Source organism: Manis pentadactyla, chromosome 8, assembly GCF_030020395.1.
Source record: "Manis pentadactyla isolate mManPen7 chromosome 8, mManPen7.hap1, whole genome shotgun sequence".
In the NCBI taxonomy this organism is placed as follows: domain Eukaryota; kingdom Metazoa; phylum Chordata; class Mammalia; order Pholidota; family Manidae; genus Manis; species Manis pentadactyla.
Genome location: NC_080026.1, coordinates 41,956,780 through 41,980,824, shown reverse-complemented (window position 1 = coordinate 41,980,824; position 24,045 = coordinate 41,956,780). Strand labels below are relative to the sequence as shown.

The following is a 24,045-nucleotide window of genomic DNA, read 5'->3' as shown; positions in this document are numbered from 1 at the left end:
AGTGAACTGTGCATGGACATGAAGCATCCAGATCATACAGAGCAGGCCAGGAAAGCTTCCTGGTGAAAGAAAGTGTTGAATGCTCTAGTGGGCCATAGTCCTGGGTGCACATAACAGAGTCATTGTGGTTTATTTTATAATACAGAGGTCTAGGCTTTAGCCATCGACGTTCTGATTAGTTGGGTGTGGGCTGCGGCCTGGAATTTGTATTTTCTTAGGCATCTCACATGAGTCCAAAACACAGCCAAAAATGGGTTTCCCTGTCTTCTCTAATATCAAACTGTCTGAAAGGGATTTTCTTTCAAAATCAAATTTTAGCCTTAGTCTTATTTGCATCTCAGAGAAATCCTGTGAGAAAAGCACAGCAGAAATTCCTATCTCTCTTAGGTAGATGAAAAAAAAAAATGTATGGAAACTAAGTAATGAGCCACAAAATGCCAGCCTTGCTGCTCACATGTCTGGCCTATAAAACTCTTAATTCCTCTGGAATCTCTCACTTTCCTGAAACTGGATTAAGACTTCTCTTGACTGAGAATTGATGTGTGTCCTCTCCAGTATAAAGAGTACCTATAAATGATATGTTCATTTAGTAATAAAAGTCAGTTTCTCAGCCACACTTGCCATATTTCAAGCACAAACCACACGTGGCCAGTAGCTACTGTATTGGACAGTGCAGATATAGAACAGTTCTATCATTGCAGAAAGTTTTATTCAGTCGTGCTATTTTAGGTGAATTGTAGTTTATAAGAGTCAGAAGAACACATGTAACTCTCTAAAGATACATAATTTTTTAAGTTCACTGAGTCTGTAAAAATGACTTACATTTTTTCTATCTTTTTCCACTCTCCTCATACTAGAAAGATAAATAATTGTCTTTGTCTTGCAGGTAGTGGGAGGAATGACTTGGTGCATTACTACTTGCAACTTTGACATAGACGTGGATTTGCTCTTTCAGGAAAACTCTACAATAGGCCAAAAAATGTAAGTTATCAGGGTTTTCCATGGAAGAGCCTATAGGCGGAGAAGAGGTAATTTGAGTTCTGCTGTGTGCCAGAAATTGTGCTGAATACTTTACATGTTTTTAATTTTCACTGTAGTGGACTGAGGCTGACAGAAGCTGAGGCCATGCAGCTAGCATATGATTCATATAACACTGACGTGATTTCCAATGTCTCTCTTTTTTTTATTTTAACTTTTACCTGTTTTATTGGTACTTAATTTTCATATAACATTGTATCACTATAGGGTGTACAGCATAATGATTTGATACACCTATATATTGTGAAATGATGACCACAGTATGTTAACATCCATCACCTCAGAAGTGTTTTTTCTTATAGTAAGAACTTTAAAGATTTACTCTCTTAGCAACTTTCAAATGAATAATACAGCATTGTTAACTATAGTCACAATACTGTATATTTCACCCCCAGAACTTATTTATTTTGTCACTGGCAGTTTTTTCCTTTGACCAACTTCATCCAATTCCTCTATCCTTAACAACCACCAATCTGTTTTCTGTTTCTATGAGTTCAATTATTTTAGATCCCACATAAAAGTTTTATCCTACAGTGTTTGTCTTAGTCTGACTTATTTCACTTAGCCAAATGTTCTCATGGTCCATCAATACTGTCACAAATGGCAGGATGTCCTTTTCTTATGGTTGACTAATATTCCATTGTTGGGCACGTGTGTGGCACATGTTTGTGTTTGTGTATGTGTGTGTACACATTTTCTTTATCCACTTATCCATCAGTGGATACTTAGTTGATTCCATATCTTGGCTATTGTGAATGGTAATGCAATGAATATAGGGGTGCAGTTATCTCTTCAAAGTAGTGATTTTGCTTCCTTCTGATAAATCCCCAGAAGTGTAATTGTTGTATCATATGATAATTCTATTTTTAATTTTTTGTGGAACTTTCATACTGTTCCATAATAGCTGCACCAGTTTACATTTCCACCAACAGTGTACAAGAGTTCCCTTTTTTCCACATCTTGGCTGTATTTGTTATCCCTTGTCTTTTTTGATAATAGCCATGCTAACAGGTGCAGTTGTGTTAGTGATATCTCATTGTGGTTTTGATTTGCATTTCCTTAATGATTAGTAATGTTGAACAGCTCTAACACTTTTTCTTAATCAAACTTTGTGTACCTCTTCCCAAAGGCAGCTCATTTGGAATTTGAATAGAGAAGAAAAGGAGAATCTTTCCTTCCCTGTTCCCTCTGTGAAAGGCAGAGCCTCCCTTGCATGCCTCAAAGAGAAGGTGGCATGGACTCCTTGCTAGAGATTTCATTTGAGTATATCCTGCCCAGCCTTCACAGCTCACCAGGGACTTAGTCATTTCATTAGACCATTTAGGATCTGCAGTTTTGCCCAGCTCTGCCAGTGGGCAGCTGTGTGACCTTGGGCAAGCCTCAGTTCTCTATTAAGAAGAGATCTGTGCTCTGTGTCTGTGACTTATTTGTTAATTTTTCCAAAGCCTTCTCCTCCCCCAAGAAAAAAATGCTTCCAAATGGATTAAAAGTAGTTTACAATTACTCATATGGAGCAGAAATAGAATGGTGAAGGCAAAGGAAAAGGAGAAAAATGGAGTTGGGGATTAGGCTACTGCACTTTGGTGGTCCATGAAAGTGCCTTTTTTTTTCCTAAGGGTGGGCCACAGATTTGGCTCTAAAGTTTCTGGCTGCCAACAAAGAGAAAAACGTGATAAACTACCCATTCACAGTTTCCATACAGTAGAATAACAGTCTCACAGAATCACCAAAATTCTTAATACTAAGACTGAAGGACATCTCTCCTCATTAAAGAGGACATCCTGTTCTCTGTGATGCTGTGCTCAGCAGTGCCCAGCCATGGGTAACAGGTCTCTACGTGTCTAACACCTGCCGTCCTGGGACTGTGGTTTCACATATAGTGACCTGTAGTGCCTTCTTCACCAGGAGGCAGTGTGGTGGAGTCTAGGCTCTGATCTCTGCTGGTCAGGCTAAATTCAAAGGTAGATTTTTATTCTTGGTTTGTTTGTTTGGTTTATTATGTAGGTGTCAGCTGATAGTATGGGTCGCCAGGCAGCTGTCTGAGGAGCTCACTCGCCTGTCAATGGCCTGTCATCTATACATGTTCTTTATGTTCCCAGTGGGGGCCTTGTGCGTCTTCTTGATCCTTCTTCCTTGAGGGTTCCATTGGCTTCTACCCTCCATTCCCAGCTTGTCCTAAAGCTCCATTACTGCAGGATCCTATGCTCAGAGGTCCATAAAGGAGATATTTAGGCTTATTACTCAGTTGATTTCAGCAACCTGGATTTATTGGGCACCTGTGTGCAGAAGACTTGTATATACATTTTATTATTTAACCTTCCCAACACTCTGTGGATAGTCAGGATAGGGATTATCCCTTGTTTTATGATGGGCATACTGGACCAGAGGGACCAGGTGACCTGCCAAAAGCCCCAGAGTAGGTGATGGAGCTGGAATTTAGACTCTAGTTTAATTTACTCTTTTTCCAACTGCAGTGGAGGAGGAAACAGTGCCCTGAATACTCTTAAAGGAACCAAACTGATCTCCTATAATGACAAGTGGGCATATTAAAGTCTTAGGCTAGGAAACCTGCCTGGTGACTTCTGCGGTTGTCATTGTCCCTGCTTTTCAGAAAGATTGGCTCCACCCAGAGCTGCAGGGAGAAGTTGAATGGGAATTAGGAGGTTTCTGCAAGAAGTCTTCCTGAATTTTGCCACCTACGCTGAGCCTGTTTGCGTTTCCCCCACGTGCACACACTCTGGCAGTGTGCATGCCTTCAGCTGCTTCCATACATTTGCCAAGACTTGTAGTAGTTCTGGGAGATGGTTTTAAGGGGATTGTAGAGCCTGAGGTGACCCATAGCATCCTTCCTCAGGGCCTGTATGAACTAGGAGAGTAGTCTGTCTATGAGGAGTGGTGGGGAAAACCTTTTATGAAGGTAGAGGATTGAGTAGGATGATAATTGGGGGTCCCAGCCTCTTGTTTTTAAGCTTACTGAGTGGCTCTAGGAATCAGTAACTCTGTGCAGACCCATAGATCTGTAACCACTAGAGGGAGCTTTCCTCCTGCTGAACCAAAATGAACCAGAGGAAAGGGCCTGAGTGTATAAATAGTTAAGACCTGCCCTCAGCAAGGACCTAAAGCCAGGGGTAAGTAATCATCTTTATTTGCTAAGCTTGGAGTTTGGGGAACAGGGCCAATTAAGCACCCATCTCTTCCCCTCACAGGTTTCAAAGAAGTTAAGAAACAAGGCATAGAAGTCTGATGGAGATCAAAATAAAAAATAAAGCTTATCAGAGAGAGAGCCTTAGGTATGTTGCCAAATGGGTCTGTTAATTCTTCCCTACCAAACTGTCCCATTCAAGCTCTGAGGAGAGCTGGGCAAGGATAGGCTTTCCCCTTCTCATGGCAAAAGAGACCCATGTGTCCTGAAGACAGGTTGCTCAGAAAGGAGGGACTGCAGGGGAGGCACATGACAGCTTCCTCCCACATCTCAGACCTTTTGGATAAGTCACAGCCCTGCTTCTGTTGTGGGTGAAAATGTTCTCCTGTACGCTTCCTTCCTGGGAGGTGGAGTTTTACAGTCTTCCACCTCTCTGTATCTTTTTCTCTTAACATATTGGACATGATATTGGAGCTAGGGATGTAGGTGTTTCCATCAGCAGTTTTAACTTTGGTCACACCTTGTAAAGCTACAATACAGATGTAAACATTGTTGTGTCGTGTGTTCTCCAGGGACCATTCCCTGGGAAGCTGTTGGGCTTTTGTCCTTAGATTACTTAGTTCCTGCCAAGATGGAGGAATGAAACCTATTTAGGGGGAATATAGTAAGACAATAATTGCTCTCACCCAGGCCTGGGTATGTTGGTCTTAAGGATGTCCGTCTCCTGGGAAGAATTATGAAGTAGCAGAAAGACAAAGGTGTAAAATATTTCTTTGGACAAGGAATACTTCTCTTAGACCCAAAGCTTGCTGAATTTGAAGCATCTAGTAAGACCTGGTGACCTTGCTTGCCAAGGCCTTCATGTATTAGAAAATAGTCTTCCACTTGTAAACAAGGCCAAAGAGCTACTGTAACTGGAAGGACTTTTTTTTTAAAGGATCTTAGATGGGGATATAACCTAAACTGTCCATGTAGACTGCAGCCAGAAACTCTCATTTATCCAAATGGCCCCATAAGGCCATGCCCTGTGACCGTTTCTCAAGGTTCCAAGTCTGTGTACCATGGCCTGGGGATTAGCACACTCACTAAATAACCCTTCTTCTCTTTCCTTGACTCTGATTCATTTAAGATAGAAGAAATGGGAACCAGGCAGATGGAGATCAAGTATCAGCTGATTAGAGGAGGTAGCTTAAATTTGGGGTAAATGGCCTTGCACACAAATCTCTTTATGTGCCATGAAATTCTCCTGCCATGAAAATGTCCCACCCAGGCTGAGCAGGAGGAGGATGATTTCCTCCAGGCTGGGGTGAAAGGACGCTCTGGGTCTCTGGGGGCCTGGTTCTTCCCTCCTGCTCCCAGCTCTTTCATAGAGGCGGATTGAAGCAGGGTGTTGGAGAGAGATCAGTGGCCCTCATGAGAAGTGAGAAGTTGTCCCTCTCTGGAAAAAAGAGTGACAACACATGGTTTCCCCAAATCTAGGATTAATTTTAGAGTATGAGACAAACTAAAGGATATTTTTTATCTTAAAAATACTTTGTCCCAGAATAGAAAACTCCAAATTTTTTTCTAAGCACGTGGCCCATGTTTTGTCTTAACATTCTGTGCACCTGGCACAGGGTCTAGTAATTACTTCTTGCCTGAGTGATACTTAGAATATTTTTCTTTAAATGTGTAACATAGTGGTTCCCAGACTTTTGGAAAAAGTAGGTCAGTAGAATGAAATGTAAAAGAATATGGCACTGGTAACTTTAATTTACCATGTAAGGATGTTAAAAAATAATAGCTACTACCTCAAACATCACAATAATTTCATAAACAAAATATTTTATAATAAAGAGGAAGAATACAATCTTAAAATAAAGGATGAAGGCGGTTCTTACATGCATGAACACGTATCTCCAAATTGTACTTATTTTTCTCATTTTGCAGTCAGCCAGGAGAAACCTGGTCATGGTCTGGCATTGAGAAGCCTCAAATTCTTCTGGGAAGCTGCCTGGATTTGAGAGATATCTTAAGGGCCACTCAGTGAGTTCTTACTCTTTGCCTGTTGTCTTTTATGAACAGAGCTCTATCAGAAAAAATTGTCTCAGTCCTGCCAAGGATGAAATGTCCACACCAGCTGGAGCCCCACCAGATCCAGGGAATGGATTTTATTCACATATTTCCTGTCATTCAGGTGAGAGTCTTTGTGTGGTTTCTTGCCTTCTGAGCATCAGGACTCCTGAAATGGGCCCTCCTCCTGGGCTGGCTGGCCCAGAGCCTGGATCTACTGGGTGTAGTGTGGGTTTGGTGGCAGCAGAACATGACGACACTTCTTGTCCTCAAAAGGTTGCCTGCCGGTACTCCATCTACCCTGGTTTCACACTGTCGCCTTTTGGGATCTTTGAGTGTTCCCATGAACTGCTTTTCATTGCCCTTTTGGTAAAGTTGGAACTCCAGAGTCCCCTCACTCTGGTCCCTTCCGATCTCTCCAGCCTCATTTTATTCCATGCTTTTCTATGTTCTTTCTGTTCTGACCTCTTGGACTTTCTTTTAGATTTCCTCATACATACTAGCTTCCTTCTGTCACAGGGTCTTTACCTCAGGCTAGAAAGTTCTTCCCTTCTTTCCTTACCTACTTAGTTCATATTCATCCTTCAGAGCTCAGTTCCTCGAGGAAGCTTCCCATGACCCCTAATCTAGAACAGGTTCCTCTGCTGTGTCCACTCATGTGGCCTATTCCCTTCCTACACAGGAATCATCCTCACCACAGTTTGTAACCACGTACAAAGGTCTTTGTACTTTGACATTTCAAGTGTCTGGTTATTTGTTCCTCCGATCAGACTGTAAGCTTTGTAGGGTGGGCATGCTGGCTGTCTTACTTATTATAGTGTCTCCTGCACCTTGCAGAATGTCAGGCACTTTGTAGGCATTCAGTCTTTATTTGATAAATGGATGTCTAATGGATTTATCTCCAATGTGGCTTTACCCTAAGGCTCTCTGATTAAGTGGTTTGTGCTATATATAGCTCTCTATATTCCATGCAGTTCTTGTGTCTCAGCCTCCCTCCAGGCATCTCAAAAAGAGGAGGAGCAAAGGGACTCACCTTTGTTGCCTTTTTGTGTAAACATACTTTGCACTTGATCCTAATAGAGTTGATGATATCTTTTGTAATCCCAGTCTTACATCTGGGGAAAGTGAGACTCAAAGAGGGTAGTTGACTGCTTAAGGGCAGAGAGCCTTGGCTGCTACCCTTTGCTTTTGGTGGTTACCAGATTTCTCAATTTTATTGGATGTGTAAAATTTTAAAGCAAAGATGGAAAATGACTTATGGTTGCCACCTGTATTTTGCCAGGCAAGGTTATTTAAAAGTAGCAACTTTTTGCTTTTTCTATCATTTCCTTAAAGAAAGGCTGTTTAACCCAATCTCAGAATAAAGGACAGTTCCTCAAATTGACTGCATTTAATATTATGAATTATTACCGAAAAAACTCACCACATGCCTGTAGATTTTTCCTGCATTGCTGGGGACCAGCAAAAGAAGTGATGGACCATCAATTGGGAATCACTGAACTGTAATTCAGGAGGGCATCACCCATGCCCACACCATTTAACAAAGCTGTAGTAACACTGAATGCCAGCCAAGAGAAAAACAGATTTCACTTCCAGCCAGTGGTAGTTCCAGGTCACATCTTTCTCTCCCCTGCTGGGCATTTGAACCCTGTGATGGTGGGTATTTTCTCTAATGCTAGGGACCTCTGCAAGCCTATGTAGATCTTGTTAGGAGATCTGTTAGATCTTACAGATCCATTAGAAGGCAGATCTGAAAAGGAAACAAGTGTGAAGGGCCAGAAGCTGAATCTTCCCATTTAAAGGAAAGCAGTGCAAAATTGGGTTGGACAGAGTTAGCTTCCCTAGTTTTCCTGGGCTGTTGTGCTGGGGAGAGGGTCGGGGCGAGGGGCTAGAGTAGTTTGGAAGCCAGTGTGATCTTCTGCCCTGCTTCAGAATTATAGTCGTTGCATGAGGTCATTGTTTGAAGGTGAGGTGGAGTGGAGTGATGGAAATTAATGGAAGATAGTAAACAAAAGGAAATTCTTCATGTTGCTATTTGCAGCCACCTCATCCTGGGTAGCTACTTCCTCCACACACCCTTTACTTTGGCTGGCCTGGCTCCATGGCACGTGGTCTCGCCATCCCTGTGGGAGGGAGCTCTGTGCTGTGTGCCATGTGTCTAGTCTCCTGGGTAGCTAAGCCTTGCCAGGTGTGGCTGTGCTCTTGAGGAAACACTGCTACTATCCAAAAACTGCTTTTGAGAAGTGGTAGCTCTCTCGGGAGGGCAAGGCAGTTCTGAGAGAACCTCCATAGGGTCTTCAGTGCTGAAGGAGCTGACAGCAGAGCTGGGAGGAGGACAGAGCTCCTCTTGTACTTTACATTCTTACCCTTAGATCACCTGGCTCTCTTGCAGGTTGTGGACTGCAGGTATGTGTATGTGTATGTTTTAGTTACCTGGAGTTTTTAAGTTGGGAGAAATGAAGAGCGGCTATTTCTGCATATCAGCCCATTAGAGCTGGGAAACACTTAATAAAACCCATATGTCCAGTGTCCTGTTGTGGAAGAGCCTTGGAGTTGTGACTCATAGCTGTGTAGCTTGCTAGCCATGGATCAGTGGGCAGATTATTTGGTCTCTCCAAGCATTAGGTTCTGTAAAACTTTGCCAGACCAATTACCTTATAATGTCATATGAATAAGAGAGCAGATGTTGGAGTGCCAATCTAACCTGAACCCTAGGACTATGTACCCAGTACATGCTGTTTTCAAATGGGAATATGTGGGGCATTTTTTTATCTATCAAACAAGGGGTATAGTAAACGTTCTCTAGTTCTCTTTCATTTCTCTGATGTGTGGCATGAGCAACACAGAAAAGAGAGTCATGTTAAGATTTGCCACTAAAATCAGGTGGTCGTGGAGTTGGTTGTGCTTCGGACATTACAGAGCGCTCTGGTCCTTGCGATTTCATTTGCTTCCGCAGTAGCTCTGCGAGATGAAAGGAACTGATACTCTCACGTCCCCTGTATACAGAGAGGGAAACTGAGGCCTGAGGCTCTGAAGTGAGGCTCTAAAAACTCCTGCACAGCTACTTGGCTCCAGGTCCCCCTGGATCTTAGCATCTCAGATGTCCAGCCAGATGCTTTGCCTGTAGGACAGTCTGTGATAGGTTCTCATCACCTGCTCAGTTCAACTATAGGGATTTGGGTTCATGAGTTGTGCCATCTCTGAGTTGACCTTTATTGCAGTGGTATTTCATCCCTATCAACTCAAATTTCCTAACTTTCTTTCCTAGTGGTTGGTGAAGCGAGCTATAGAAACAAAAGAAGAGATGGGTGACTATATCCGCTCTTACTCTATATCCCAGTTCCAGAAAACCTACAGTCTCCCTGAGGTCAGTATTCTACTTCTCTTTCCCTGTCCAGCTGAGAACATGAGTGCGTGCTTAGACTCCCTGGGAAGGAGCCAAGTAAGCTCAGGCTCCCCTGCACTCCCACCCACTGGTGTGGCTTGTCTGCTGCTGCCTGCTCAGCTTTGAAACCGGGTCCCCTGGTTCATTAGAACTACCTCCTTAAATGGGCACTGAATGTAAAGCCCTAAATTTTGTCCTTTTCTCTTAATTTTGGTACTCGATCCAGAACTTTTATTAGGTTACAAGAGCATGAGTATTTTTTGTACAGTCCTATAAGAGATTTTTGAAAGACTACCTGCATAGAACATTTGTATAGTAACAGTTTAATAATAATCACAATAATACTAATATCTGATAACTCTCACTACCTTCCAGTCCTAGCACATCACATGCCTTCAACTCTTTAATCCTCATGACTGCTCCCAGAGATCATCCAGCTGAGTTTCAGTCTTCACACAGGATTTGTTTAATCCCTGTGTTTTGTCTTACAGGATGAAGACTTCATAAAGAGAAAAGAAAAAGCCATTAAGACAGTTGTCGACCTTTCAGTAAGTGCCCCTGCCTGTGTTCTTCTGTAGGAGAAGAACGTAGGTGCATAGCCTCCAGATAGCTCTTTGAGGGTATCACAAAACACCCGCTCCTGGTTCCCATCTGCAGGGTTGCCCAGGAGCAGACTTCAGGTGGTGTGTGAGGGAAGCCCTGCCTGCCTCAATGCCCAGTTTCTGGATTCCAGCATTTACTGGTATAGAAGTTGCCATAGCCACTGCCCTCTGTTTTTCTTAGTTCTGCTTTTAAGGGAGAAATTTTCCGAACCCAAAGCCTTCCTCATTTGTACTAGTGGCAGGTATAAATTCTGAAGAGCACCAGAGGGCAAATGATGACCGGAGATGGTAGGTTGAAGTTACCACCCCCATGAGGGCTTTGGAGTGGCAGAGTAGCCCCCGACCTTTGTGTGGGAAACCCTGGGATGGCCTTTGTCACCTCACACAGAATATCTTAACCAGGGGCTCTGCACCCGTGTTGCCACTGCAGGCCTTTTCCAAACACTCTGGGCCAGAGCCCAGCAGGACCTTGTCAGTGTCAGGTCCTCCCCGTTCCAGACTTTTTACCTGGGTGCATGAGGGTGAAGTCACAATGCCTAGGTGTGAATTCCCTCTTTCAAAGATAATGTGTAGGGTTATTTTGCTTTTCTTTTTACTTTAAGAATAAGTGTGTGGTCTTCCAAGGTGATTATACTGAAAAACAAAAGTGATATTGATGATGAAAGACATGAAGTGCTCATGTAGAACAAAAAAAGCCTTGTCATTGTATAGTTGTAATTTGTAATTTTCCACAAATCCATTTTGGAAATGGGAGGAGTAGAAAACCTTTAAGATAAATACACTCTGAAGCCAGGTACTGTTTTCAGATTGTGTGGCAGTATTAAATAAAGTACATGACATGGCAGTAGCATAGTTTTTTCCTAGTTATAAGATAGGTGTTCAGTTTAGGTTATCCTTAAAGTCTTTTTTAAAAAGGTTGATAAAGAAGGAAAAAAAGCAGCTTTATTCTCACAATACAGAAGCAACCACTATTGATACTTGAGCATATATCTTCCATGTTTTTAATATGCATTTTTATACTTAATTGGAATCATACTTTAAATATAATATGTGGGATTTTTTTTCACTTACCGGTACAGTCTTTTGTATACTGTTAAAGACTCTACCTAACAGAATTTGTCATGACAAGTAATAACCAGTTCATTGGATATGCTGTTGTTTTACCTTGTTTTAAATGGTGCTTCATTTCTGGAAGATACAAGGGCCAGGTGACAGTATAATCTCTGAGAGAGAAAACTGGGAAGCAAGGGGCAGGAAAGGAAGGGAAATTTTCCCTGTAAACCCTGTACTGTCTAGATTTTATACCAAGTCTGTATATTACCTATTCAAAGCAATAAATGAAAGTAAAATTTTTAAATGGTTAATTGAATATCTGAGCAATCTCATTGAGATTACACCCAGTGGAAATCTCATCTGAGCCCTGGGTAGAGAGTGAGAAACATTACAGTTTTGGGGAGTATCATGAGAATAAAAGGCCAGCATAGCTGTGATTATCCTGTCAATGAAACTGGGCCTGGCATCTCTATACCCATGACACATTTCAGGCCTCTAGAGACACATTATTTTTTGTTTTCATTTGCTGTCTATTCTGTTTTGTTGTTTGCTCATTTTGCTCAACAGTATAATTGAGAATATCTTTCCATGCCAATAAATATAGGCATACCTCATTTTATTGTACTTCACAGATAACTGTTTTTTTTTTTTACAAATTGAGAATTTGTGACAACCTGTAGCAAACCAGTTTGTCTGCACCATTTTTCCAGTGTTTGCTCAATTTGTTTCTTTTTTTTTTTTTTAATTTAAATAATTATTTTTTATTGAAGGGTAGTTGACGCACAGTATTACATTACATTAGTTTCAAGTGTACAACACAGTGGTAGAACATTTATATACATAATTCTAGGTTCCAGCTATCACCCTACCAAGCTGTTACAATATCTTGACTATATTCCTTATGCTATACATTACATCCCGGTTACTTATTTATTTTACCATTGGAAGTCTGTCATTTTTTTTTTTTTTTTTTTTGTGAGGGCATCTCTCATATTTATTGATCAAATGGTTGTTAACGACAATAAAATTCTGTATAGGGGAGTCAATGCTCAATGCAGAATCATTAATCCACCCCAAGCCTAATTTTCGTCAGTCTCCAATCTTCTGAGGCATAACAAACAAGTTCTTACATGGAGAACAAATTCTTACATAATGAATAAGTTACATAGTGAACAGTACAAGGGCAGTCATCACAGAAACTTTCGGTTTTGCTCATGCATTATGAACTCTAAACAGTTCAAATATGAATACTCATTTGGTTTTTATACTTGATTTATATGTGGATACCACATTTCTCTCTTTATTATTATTATTTTTAATAAAATGCTGAAGTGGTAGGTAGATACAAGATAAAGGTAGAAAACAGAGTTTAGTGTTGTAAGAGAGCAAATGTAGATGATCAGGTGTGTGCCTGTAGACTATGTGTTAATCCAAGCTAGACCAGGGCAATAAAACATCCACGTATGCAGAAGATTTCTCTCAGAACAGGGGGGGTGAGGTTCTAAGCCTCACCTCTGTTGATCCCCAATTTCTCACCTGATGGCCCCCCTGCGACTGTGCCTGTCTTAGGTTGTTCCTCCCTTGAGGAATCTTACCCGTCTCTGGCTAACCAGTCATCTTCCGGGGCCATACAGGGAAATGTGAAGTTGGTAAGTGAGAGGGAAGCCTTATTGTTTGAAAAGGTTAGCTTTTTACTTCTTTGCATATTTATGCCCTGTGGCTTCTATGCCCAGCATTTGTCTTGAGGTATCTTTACCACTTGGAAGAATTATGATACTCGGTAAATTTGATATGAGGCACGAATTCTATTTAAGGGTTGTAATTAGGAAGGAAGAAGAAAAGCTATAGAAGTAGCAGGCGGAAGAAAACATGGGAAGATTGATTATTTCTTTGATATATCTTCTTGTAGAGTAACTTCAGCATGTATAGGTTTTAAGCTACTACTTAAATTGCACACACACATTAACATAATAGGAGTATAGTTACATAACCAAAGCATATCTGTAATTACCAGCCATCTCCAGTGAAACCAAGAAAACCAGTTAGGCACCTTAGGCATTTGTGAAAACTTATCTATGATATGGTGGATATTGTCCAACTGAACTTGAACAGTCTGAGAGAAATCAGACAAATTAAAACAACCCATTCCTGGGGACTGTTCACATGCCATATGTTCTTTTAACAGTAAATAGTTTGTAGTTGTAAGACTTTGGAGCGCTACAATTTGCACTTCTCCAAATTCTTGGTTGAGTTCCAACAGTATAGATCCAGTCAAATTTGTTGTTTTACTGTATGCACAGGCCAGCTTAGATATCTCCTTCCTCATTCCCATGGCAAGTCCAGGAACTGGTGGGATGAGTGCATCTACAGCTGTAGCAGTGCGTGGATCTTTGTTGGGGTTTTTTGATGATCATCTTCTGGCATGAGTCTTCCAGAGAGTGCAGATGTTGGAAGTTCTTTTTCATATCGTATCTTAGTTCATTTTCGGGGTAGCCCAATTAGGCTTTGATCCTCTGTATAGACACAAACAGACCCTTTGCCTACACTTTTATATGCCCTTTATACCCTTGTGTAGAACTCGTTGGAGGTTACCACACAGGAACTGCCCTTTTTTTTTTTTTATTTTTGCTTTGTTTTTGGTATCACTATTCTACACTTACATGACGAATATTATGTTTACTAGGCTCTCCCCTATACCAGGTCTCCCCTATAAACCCCTTTACAGTCACTGTCCATCAGCATAGCAAAATGTTGTAGAATCACTACTTGCCTTCTCTGTGTTGTACAGCCCTCCCTTTTCTCCTACCCCCCCATGCATGTTAATCTTAATACCCCCCTACTTCTCCCCCCCTTATCCCTCCCTACCCACCCATCCTCCCCAGTCCCTTTCCCTTTGGTACCTGTTAGTCCATTCTTGAGTTCTGTGATTCTGCTGCTGTTTTGTTCCTTCAGTTTTTCCTTTGTTCTTATATTCCACAGATAAGTGAAATCATTTGGTATTTCTCTTTCTCCGCTTGGCTTGTTTCACTGAGCATAATACCCTCCAGCTCCATCCATGTTGCTGCAAATGATTGGATTTGCCCTTTTCTTATGGCTGAGTAGTATTCCATTGTGTATATGTACCACATCTTCTTTATCCATTCATCTATTGATGGACATTTAGGTTGCTTCCAATTCTTGGCTATTGTAAATAGTGCTGCAATAAACATAGGGGTGCATCTGTCTTTCTCAAACTTGATTGCTGCGTTCTTAGGGTAAATTCCTAGGAGTGGAATTCCTGGGTCAAATGGTAAGTCTGTTTTGAGCATTTTGATGTACCTCCATACTGCTTTCCACAATGGTTGAACTAACTTACATTCCCACCAGCAGTGTAGGAGGGTTCCCCTTTCTCCACAGCCTCGCCAACATTTGTTGTTGTTTGTCTTTTGGATGGCAGCCATCCTTACTGGTGTGAGGTGATACCTCATTGTAGTTTTAATTTGCATTTCTCTGATAATTAGCGATGTGGAGCATCTTTTCATGTGTCTGTTGGCCATCTGTATTTCTTTTTTGGAGAACTGTCTGTTCAGTTCCTCTGCCCATTTTTTAATTGGGTTATTTGTTTTTTGTTTGTTGAGGCGTGAGAGCTCCTTATATATTCTGGACGTCAAGCCTTTATCGGATGTGTCATTTTCAAATATATTCTCCCATACTGTAGGGATCCTTCTTGTTCTATTGATGGTGTCTTTTGCTGTACAGAAGCTTTTCAGCTTAATATAGTCCCACTTACTCATTTTTGCTGTTGTTTTCCTTGCCCGGGGAGTTATGTTCAAGAAGAGGTCACTCATGTTTATGTCTAAGAGGTTTGTGCCTATGTTTTCTTCCAAGAGTTTAATGGTTTCATGGCTTACATTCAGGTCTTTGATCCATTTTGAGTTTACTTTTGTATATGGGGTTAGACAATGGTCCAGTTTCATTCTCCTACATGTAGCTGTCCAGTTTTGCCAGCACCACCTGTTGAAGAGACTGTCATTTCGCCATTGTATGTCCATGGCTCCTTTATCAAATATTAATTGACCATATATGTCTGGGTTAATGTCTGGATTCTCTAGTCTGTTCCATTGGTCTGTGGCTCTGCTCTTGTGCCAGTACCAAATTGTCTTGATTACTGTGGCTTTATAGTAGAGCTTGAAGTTGGGGAGTGAGATCCCCCCTACTTTATTCTTCTTTCTCAGGATTGCTTTGGCTATTCGGGGTCTTTGGTGTTTCCATATGAATTTTTGAATTATTTGTTCCAGTTCATTGAAGAATGTTGCTGGTAGTTTCATAGGGATTGCATCAAATCTGTATATTGCTTTGGGCAGGATGGCCATTTTGACGATATTAATTCTTCCTAGCCACGAGCATGGGATGAGTTTCCATCTGTTAGTGTCCCCTTTAATTTCTCTTAAGAGTGACTTGTAGTTTTCAGAGTATAAGTCTTTCACTTCTTTGGTTAGGTTTATTCCTAGGTATTTTATTTTTTTTGATGCAATTGTGAATGGAGTTGTTTTCCTGATTTCTCTTTCTGTTGGTTCATTGTTAGTATATAGGAAAGCCACAGATTTCTGTGTGTTGATTTTGTATCCTGCAACTTTGCTGTATTCCGATATCAGTTCTAGTAGTTTTGGGGTGGAGTCTTTAGGGTTTTTTATGTACAGTATCATGTCATCTGCAAATAGTGACAGTTTAACTTCTTCTTTACCAATCTGGATTCCTTGTATTTCTTTATTTTGTCTGATTGCCGTAGCTAGGACCTCCAGTACTATGTTAAATAACAGTGGAGAGAGTGGGCATCCCTGTCTAGTTCCCGATCTCAGCGGAAATGCTTTCAGCTTCTCGCTGTTCAATATAATGTTGGCTGTGGGTTTATCATAGATGGCCTTTATTATGTTGAGGTACTTGCCCTCTATTCCCATTTTGCTGAGAGTTTTTAACATGAATGGATGTTGAACTTTGTCGAATGCTTTTTCAGCATCTATGGAGATGATCATGTGGTTTTTGTCTTTCTTTTTGTTGATGTGGTGGATGATGTTGATGGACTTTCGAATGTTGTACCATCCTTGCATCCCTGGAATGAATCCCACTTGGTCATGGTGTATGATCCTTTTGATGTATTTTTGAATTCGGTTTGCTAATATTTTGTTGAGTATTTTTGCATCTACGTTCATCAGGGATATTGGTCTGTAGTTTTCTTTTTTGGTGGGGTCTTTGCCTGGTTTTGGTATTAGGGTGATGTTAGCTTCATAGAATGAGTTTGGGAGTATCCCCTCCTCCTCTATTTTTTGGAAAACTTTAAAGAGAATGGGTATTATGTCTTCCCTGTATGTCTGATAAAATTCCGAGGTAAATCCATCTGGCCCGGGGGTTTTGTTCTTTGGTAGTTTTTTGATTACCTCTTCAATTTCGTTGCTGGTAATTGGTCTGTTTAGATTTTCTGTTTCTTCCTGGGTCAATCTTGGAAGGTTATATTTTTCTAGGAAGTTGTCCATTTCTCCTAGGTTTCCCAGCTTGTTAGCATATAGGTTTTCATAGTATTCTCCAATAATTCTTTGCATTTCCGTGGGGTCCGTCGTGATTTTTCCTTTCTCGTTTCTGATACTGTTGATTTGTGTTGACTCTCTTTTCTTCTTAATAAGTCTGGCTAGAGGCTTATCTATTTTGTTTATTTTCTCGAAGAACCAGCTCTTGGTTTCATTGATTTTTGCTATTGTTTTATTCTTCTCAATTTTATTTATTTCTTCTCTGATCTTTATTATGTCCCTCCTTCTGCTGACCTTAGGCCTCATCTGTTCTTCTTTTTCCAATTTTGATAATTGTGACATTAGACCATTCATTTGGGATTGCTCTTCCTTTTTTAAATATGCTTGGATTGCTATATACTTTCCTCTTAAGACTGCTTTTGCTGTGTCCCACAGAAGTTGGGGCTTAGTGTTGTTGTTGTCATTTGTTTCCATATATTGCTGGATCTCCATTTTGATTTGGTCATTGATCCATTGATTATTTAGGAGCGTGTTGTTAAGCCTCCATGTGTTTGTGAGCCTCTTTGCTTTCTTTGTACAGTTCTAGTTTTATGCCTTTGTGGTCTGAAAAGTTGGTTGGTAGGATTTCAATCTTTTGGAATTTTCTGAGGCTCTTTTTGTGGCCTAGTATGTGGTCTATTCTGGAGGATGTTCCATGTGCACTTGAGAAGAATGTATATCCCGCTGCTTTTGGATGTAGAGTTCTATAGATGTCTATTAGGTCCATCTGCTCTACTGTGTTGTTCAGTGCTTCCGTGTCCTTACTTATTTTCTGCCCAGTGGATCTATCCTTTGGGGTGAGTGGTGTGTTGAAGTCTCCTAGAATGAATGTATTGCAGTCTATATCCCCCTTTAGTTCTGTTAGTATTTGTTTCACATATGCTGGTGCTCCTGTGTTGGGTGCATATATATTTAGAATGGTTATATCCTCTTGTTTGACTGAGCCCTTTATCATTATGTAGTGTCCTTCTTTATCTCTTGTTACTTTCTTTGTTTTGAAGTCTATTTTCTCTGATATTAGTACTGCAACCCCTGCTTTCTTCTCACTGTTGTTTGCTTGAAATATGTTTTTCCATCCCTTGACTTTTAGTCTGTACATGTCTTTGGGTTTGAGGTTAGTTTCTTGTAAGCAGCATATAGATGGGTCTTGCTTTTTTATCCATTCTGTTACTCTGTGTCTTTTGATTGGTGCATTCAACCCATTAACATTTAGCGTTACTATTGAAAGATATGTACTTATTGCCATTGCAGGCTTTAAATTCGTGGTTACCAAAGGTTCAAGGTTAGCCTCTTTAGTATCTTACTGCCTAACTTAGCTCGCTTATTGAGCTCTTATGTACACTATCTGGAGATTCTTTTCTTCTCTCCCTTCTTGTTCCTCCTCCTTGATTCTTCATATGTTGGGTGTTTTGTGCTGTGCTCTTTCTAGGAGTGCTCCGATCTAGAGCAGTCCCTGTAAGATGTTCTGTAGAGGTGGTTTGTGGAAAGCAAATTCCCTCAGCTTTTGTTTGTCTGGGAATTGTTTAATCCCACCGTCATATTTGAATGATAGTCGTGCTGGATACAGTATCCTTGGTTCAAGGCCCTTCTGTTTCATTGTATTAAATATATCATGCCATTCTCTTCTGGCCTGTAGGGTTTCTGTTGAGAAATCTGACGTTAGCCTGATGGGTTTCCCTTTATAGGTGACCTTTTTCTCTCTAGCTGCTTTTAACACTCTTTCCTTGTCCTTGATCTTTGCCATTTTAATTATTATGTGTCTTGGTGTTGCCCTTCTTGGATCCTTTCTGTTGGGGGTTCTGTGTATTTCCGTGGTCTGTTCGATTACTTCCTCCCCCAGTGTGGGGAAGTTTTCAGCAATTATTTCTTCTAAGATACTTTCCATCTCTTTTCCTCTCTCTTCTTCTTCTGGGACCCCTATAATACGGATATTGTTCCTTTTGGATTGGTCACACAGTTCTCTTAATATTGTTTCATTCCTGGAGATCCTTTTGTCTCTCTCTATGTCAGCTTCTATGCGTTCCTGTTCTCTGATATCAATTCCATCAATGGCCTCTTGCATTCTATCCATTCTGCTTATAAACCCTTCCAGAGTTTGCTTCATTTCTGCGATCTCCTTTCTGGCATCTGTGATCTCCTTCCGGACTTCATCCCATTTCTCTTGCGTATTTCTCTGCATCTCTGTCAGCATGTTTATGATTCTTATTTTGAATTCTTTTTCAGAGAGACTGGTTAGGTCTGTCTCCTTCTCTGGTGTTGTCTCTGTGATCTTTGTCTGCCTGTAGCTTTGCCTTTTCATGGTGATAGGAATAGTCTGCAGAACTGGGACCAGTGACGGCTGGAAGGACTTACTTTCTTGTTGGTTTGTGGCCCTCCTCTCCTGGGAGAACAGCGGCCTCTAGTGGCTTGTGCTGCGCAGCTGCGCGCAGACAGGGTTTCTGCTTCCTGCCCGGCTGCTATGGAGTTAATCTCCGCTGTTGCTGTGGGCGTGGCCTGGCTCGGGCAGCTACTCCAAAATGGTGGAGTCGCGTTGGAGCAGGAGCGGCTGGGAGGCTATTTATCTCCGTAAGGGGCCTCCCTGCTCCCTGCAGCCCAGGGGTTAGGGTGCCCAGACATCCCGGATTCCCTACCTCTGGATTAAGTGACCCGCCCTGCCCCTTTAAGACTTCCAAAAAGCACCCGCCAAAACAAAACAACGCCCACCAAAAAAAAAAAGAAAAAAAAATTTTTTTAATTAAAAAAAAAAAAAAGTTTTTAATTAATGAAAAAGGTGGTCGGTCGTTTTTCTTTATTCTGCGGTGCCAGCCTCAGGCCTCTGCTCACCGGTCTTTCTGCCCTGTTTCCCTAGTATTGGGGTCCCTATCCCTTTAAGACTTCCAAAAAGCGCTCGCCAAAACAAAACAGCAAAAAAGCAAAAAAAAATGGTCGCGCGCTTTTCTTATGCCCTCTGTCGCCCAGCCTCCAGTGCCTGCTCACTGTTCTTGCTGCCCTGTTTTCCTAGTATCGAGCGCCCTGCACTCTGGCCCGGATGGCTGGGGCTGGGTGTTCGGCAGTCCTGGGCTCTGTCTCCCTCCCGCTCTGCCTGCTCTTCTCCCGCCGGGAGCTGGGGGGAGGGGCGCTCGGCTCCCGCGGGGCCGGGGCTTGTATCTTACCCCCTTGGCGAGGCGCTGGGTTCTCTCAGGTGCAGATGTGGTCTGGATATTGTCCTGTGTCCTCTGGTCTTTATTCTAGGAAGGGTTGTCTTTGTTATATTTTCATAGATATATGTTGTTTTGGGAGGAGATTTCCGCTGCTCTACTCACGCCGCCATCTTCTGCCCAGGTCCTCAATTTGTTTCTTTATCATATTTTGGTAATTCTTAGAATATTTCAGACTTTTCATTATTATTTTATTTGTTATGCTCTGTGATCAGTGATCTTCAATGTTACTATTGTAATTGTTTTGGGGCACCACAAACTGTGCCCATATACTAGACAGTGAACATAACTGATAAGAGTTATATGTTCTGGCTGCTCCACCAACCACTGCTCTCCCCTCCCCCTCACCAATCTCTCTCCCTCTGATTGGGCCTTCCTTATGCCCTAAGACACTGCAGTGTTGAAGTCAGGCCAATTAACCCTACAGTGGCCTGTAAGTATTCAAGTGAAGGAAAGTGTCACACATCACTCACTTTAAATCAAAAGCTAGAAGTGATTAAGCTTAGTAAGGAGGGTATGTGAAAAGCTGAGATAGGCCAAAAGCTAGGCCTCTTGCACCATGCAATTAGCCAGGTTGTGAATGTAAAGAACACATTCTTGAAAGAAAAGAGCTACCCCAGTGAACACACAGATGATGAGTGAAGCAGACTAACTGCTTATGCAGAAAGGGCATTAGAGGTCTGGTTGGAAGATCGGACCAGTCACAGCATTCCCGTAAGCCAAAGCCTAATCCAGAGCATGGCCCTGCCTTTCCTCACTTTTGTGAAGGCTAAGAGAGGTGATGAAGAGAAGAAAAACTGGAAGCTAGCAGACATTTGTTCATAAATCTTCAGGAAAGAAGCCATCTTCATAACAAGACAAGTGCAAGGTGAAGCCACAGCAAGTGATGTGGAAGCTGCAGCCAGGTTATCCAGATCCGTTAAGCTCACTGATAAAGGTGGCTACACTGAACAGCAGACTTCCACTGTAGATGTAACAATATTGGAAGACAGTGCCATCCAGGACTTTCGTAACTAGAGAGGAATAGTTAGTGTCCGGTTTCAAAGCTTTAGAGGACAGGCTGACTCTCTTTTTAGGGGTTAATGCAGCTGGTGCTTTGTAAGTTGAAGCCAATGCTCATTGACCATTCTGAAAATCCTAGGGCCCTTCGGAATTATGCTAAGTCTACTCTGCCTGTGCTCTGTAAATGAAACAACAAATCCTGGATGACAGCACATATGTTTACAGCATGGTTTACTGAATATTTTAAGTCCACTGTTGAAACCTACTGCTCAGAAAAAAATTTTCTTTTCAAAATATTACTGCTCACTCACAGTGTACCTGGTCACCCAAGAGCTCTGATGGCTCAATTACTGTTGATTCCATGCCTGCTGACAACATCCAGTCTGCAGTCCATAGATCAAAGAATAATTTTGACTTTCAATTCTTATTGAAATCTTTTCATAAGGCTATAGCTGCTATAGATAGTGATTCATCTGATGGATCGAGGCCAAGAAAATTGAAACGCTTGAAAGGATTCATCATTCTAGATGCCACTAAGATTCTTGATTCATTGGAAGAGTATCAACATTAACAGAAGATGGGAAGAAGTTGATTCTAGCCTTAACGGATGCTTTGAGGGTTCAAGACTTCAGTGGAGGAAGTCACTGCATATGTGGTATGAACAGCAAGAGAACTGGAATTAGAAGTGGAGCCTGAAGATGTGATTGAGTTGCCGCAATCTCATGATCAAACTTGAACAGATGAAGAGTTGCTTCTTATGAATGAGCAAAGAAAGTAGTTTATTGAGATGGACTCTACCTCTGGTGAAGATTGTAGAAATGACAAAGAATTTAGAATATTACGTAAACTTAGTTGATAAAGCAGCAGCAGGGTTTCAGAGGATTGACTCCAATTTTGAAAGGATTTTTGCTATGGGTTAAGTGCTATCACACAGCATTACATCCTACAGAGGAATAATTTGTGAAATGAAGAGTCCATTGATGAGGTAAACTTCACTGTTGTCTTATTTTAAGGAATTGCCATGGCCACCCCAACCTTCAGCAAACACCACCCTGATCAGCTGTCAACATCAAGGCAAGACCATCCCCCAGCTTAAAAATATTTATGACTCACTGGAAGTTCAGATGGTCACATTTTTTAGAATGAAATATTTTTAAACTAATATTGAATTTTTAGACATAATGCTATTGCACACTTAATAGACTACAGTATAGTATAAACATAACTTTTTTATGCACTGGGAAGCCAAAAAATTCATTTAATTTGCTTTATTATAATAATGTGGACTAGAACCTGCAGTATCTCCAAGTTACGCCTGTATCCCTCCATGGCATTTTTAGTGGCTGTAGATCGTTGCTTGATAGCAACTTAACTAGCTTAGTTTGTATCTTTTCTTGTTTCTTTTGGCCATTATTTAGGACATCCTCCTAGCTAATTCTCTTTTATCCTTAATTATTTACTTAGCATACATTCCATGAGTGGAATTGGATGGAAGGGTATGTCTGAGGCTGTTAGTGCCTCTTGCCAGATTGCCAGGCAGAAAAGCTATTGTGAACTTGAATTTCTGAGCTCATCACTTGGGTTCTCTCTCTGTCTTAGCCTCACTTTCCTTCCTCTTAGGGATTATTCCCAGCATTTCTGTGTTACTTTCTTGACACCTCCATACCTCTTTTCTACAGAATAGCTCGCTGCTTCCTAGGAGGTGCGCTTGATGGGAAGTGTATTTTCAAAAGACATGAGAAAATGAAACTTGCCACCCTGCAGGCCTCCCCTCACCATCTTCCACTGTCTCATCATGGCAGTCGCTTATTTGTCTCACTTTGGGTGCTGTTGTATAGCTTACTCCCTCCTTGTCAGCCTCCATACTCTGCAGTGTCTGTGCTGTACAGGGAGATCTGTTCCTCCCTCTTAACCTTGAGTAAAGAGTACCTGTGAAGTTCTACACAAAGTTCCCCCCAAATGTTCATTTACTATTTATTGAGCATTTTTTAGTAATGTTTAGAATTTTGTGTGAGAATAGAGGGGACAGGAAAAAAAATGACTTCATAGAGCTTCTGGTCTGTTTGAAAGAAAATACTTTGCTGAACTTACTGGATCACCTTAACAGACCATGTCATTTAAAATTACTACTCTGGTGTGTCTTCCATAGGGAAGGCTTTGAGGAAGGTCTTTTCATCCATCACATAAAATGCAAACATGGCAAAATATAATATACTAGTATATTTGTTAATATATATACATACATATGTTTAAAATGTGTATCTTAGTCCTTACTGTATGTCAGATGCTCTTAAGTAATTTAGCCTCACAACACTCTATGTATACCTATTTTACATATGGAAAACCAGAGAGGCTAAAGTAACTTGCCCATACATCAAATAGGTAGTAAGTTATGGGTCAGAACTACAACCCTATTGTCTTGCTCCACGTATCATTCAGTAATAATCACGGAGCACTCAGTGTGTGCCAGGCTGTGTTCTAGGAGGAGACAAAAGCAGTGACATTCCAGCTGCAAGGGACTCAGGGATCTGGGGCACATCAAGGAAGATGTGACCATGAGGTGCAGTAGTGCTCACAGCCTCGTTTGGTTGATGCTTTGGCCAGTTGCATGTGGGGTCTGGGAGTTCCTCACAGTATGGACCAGCCAGAGGCTCAGCTGCCCCCAGAAAGGGAGGAAAGCAAGGGACCCCTGGAAGGATCATAGGAGGTGCTCAGGTGTCTAGGTGCTATTGCTCAGCAGCTCAGCAGGGATCTCTGGGTCACAGATCTCTGAAGGCAGCAGCGTGAGGCTTTATAGCCCCAGGGCTTATTTTATCAAAGTCTGCAAACACTGGGTGCAGTGGTAGGTAGACTGTGCAAGGTAGACAGATGTAAATGGCTAAAGATCAGCTTATTTGGGCTATATTTAAAACAACTGGATATGTGAAAATTGTAGTTTGGCACTGGTAGACTCCTAAGCCAGTGGGTGTCAGCCTGCTGTGAAGAGATAAACCTAGGAGCCAACATGCAGAAACTGTCTTTGGCTCATTTATTT

At 41.5% G+C, this 24,045-nt stretch overlaps 1 protein-coding gene across 2 annotated transcripts in view; it reads left to right on the top strand.

Moving 5' to 3' along the window:
• CCDC93 (coiled-coil domain containing 93) overlaps positions 1-24,045 on the top strand; it is a 117,171-nt gene that overhangs the window by 4,878 nt on the left and 88,248 nt on the right. For both annotated transcript variants that reach the window (XM_036886595.2, XM_057505678.1), the window contains exons 3-6: positions 887-981; positions 6,245-6,356; positions 9,501-9,599; positions 10,109-10,165. In XM_036886595.2, coding sequence (XP_036742490.2) covers positions 887-981; positions 6,245-6,356; positions 9,501-9,599; positions 10,109-10,165 — 363 coding nt within the window. The remainder of the gene's footprint in view (positions 1-886; positions 982-6,244; positions 6,357-9,500; positions 9,600-10,108; positions 10,166-24,045) is intronic.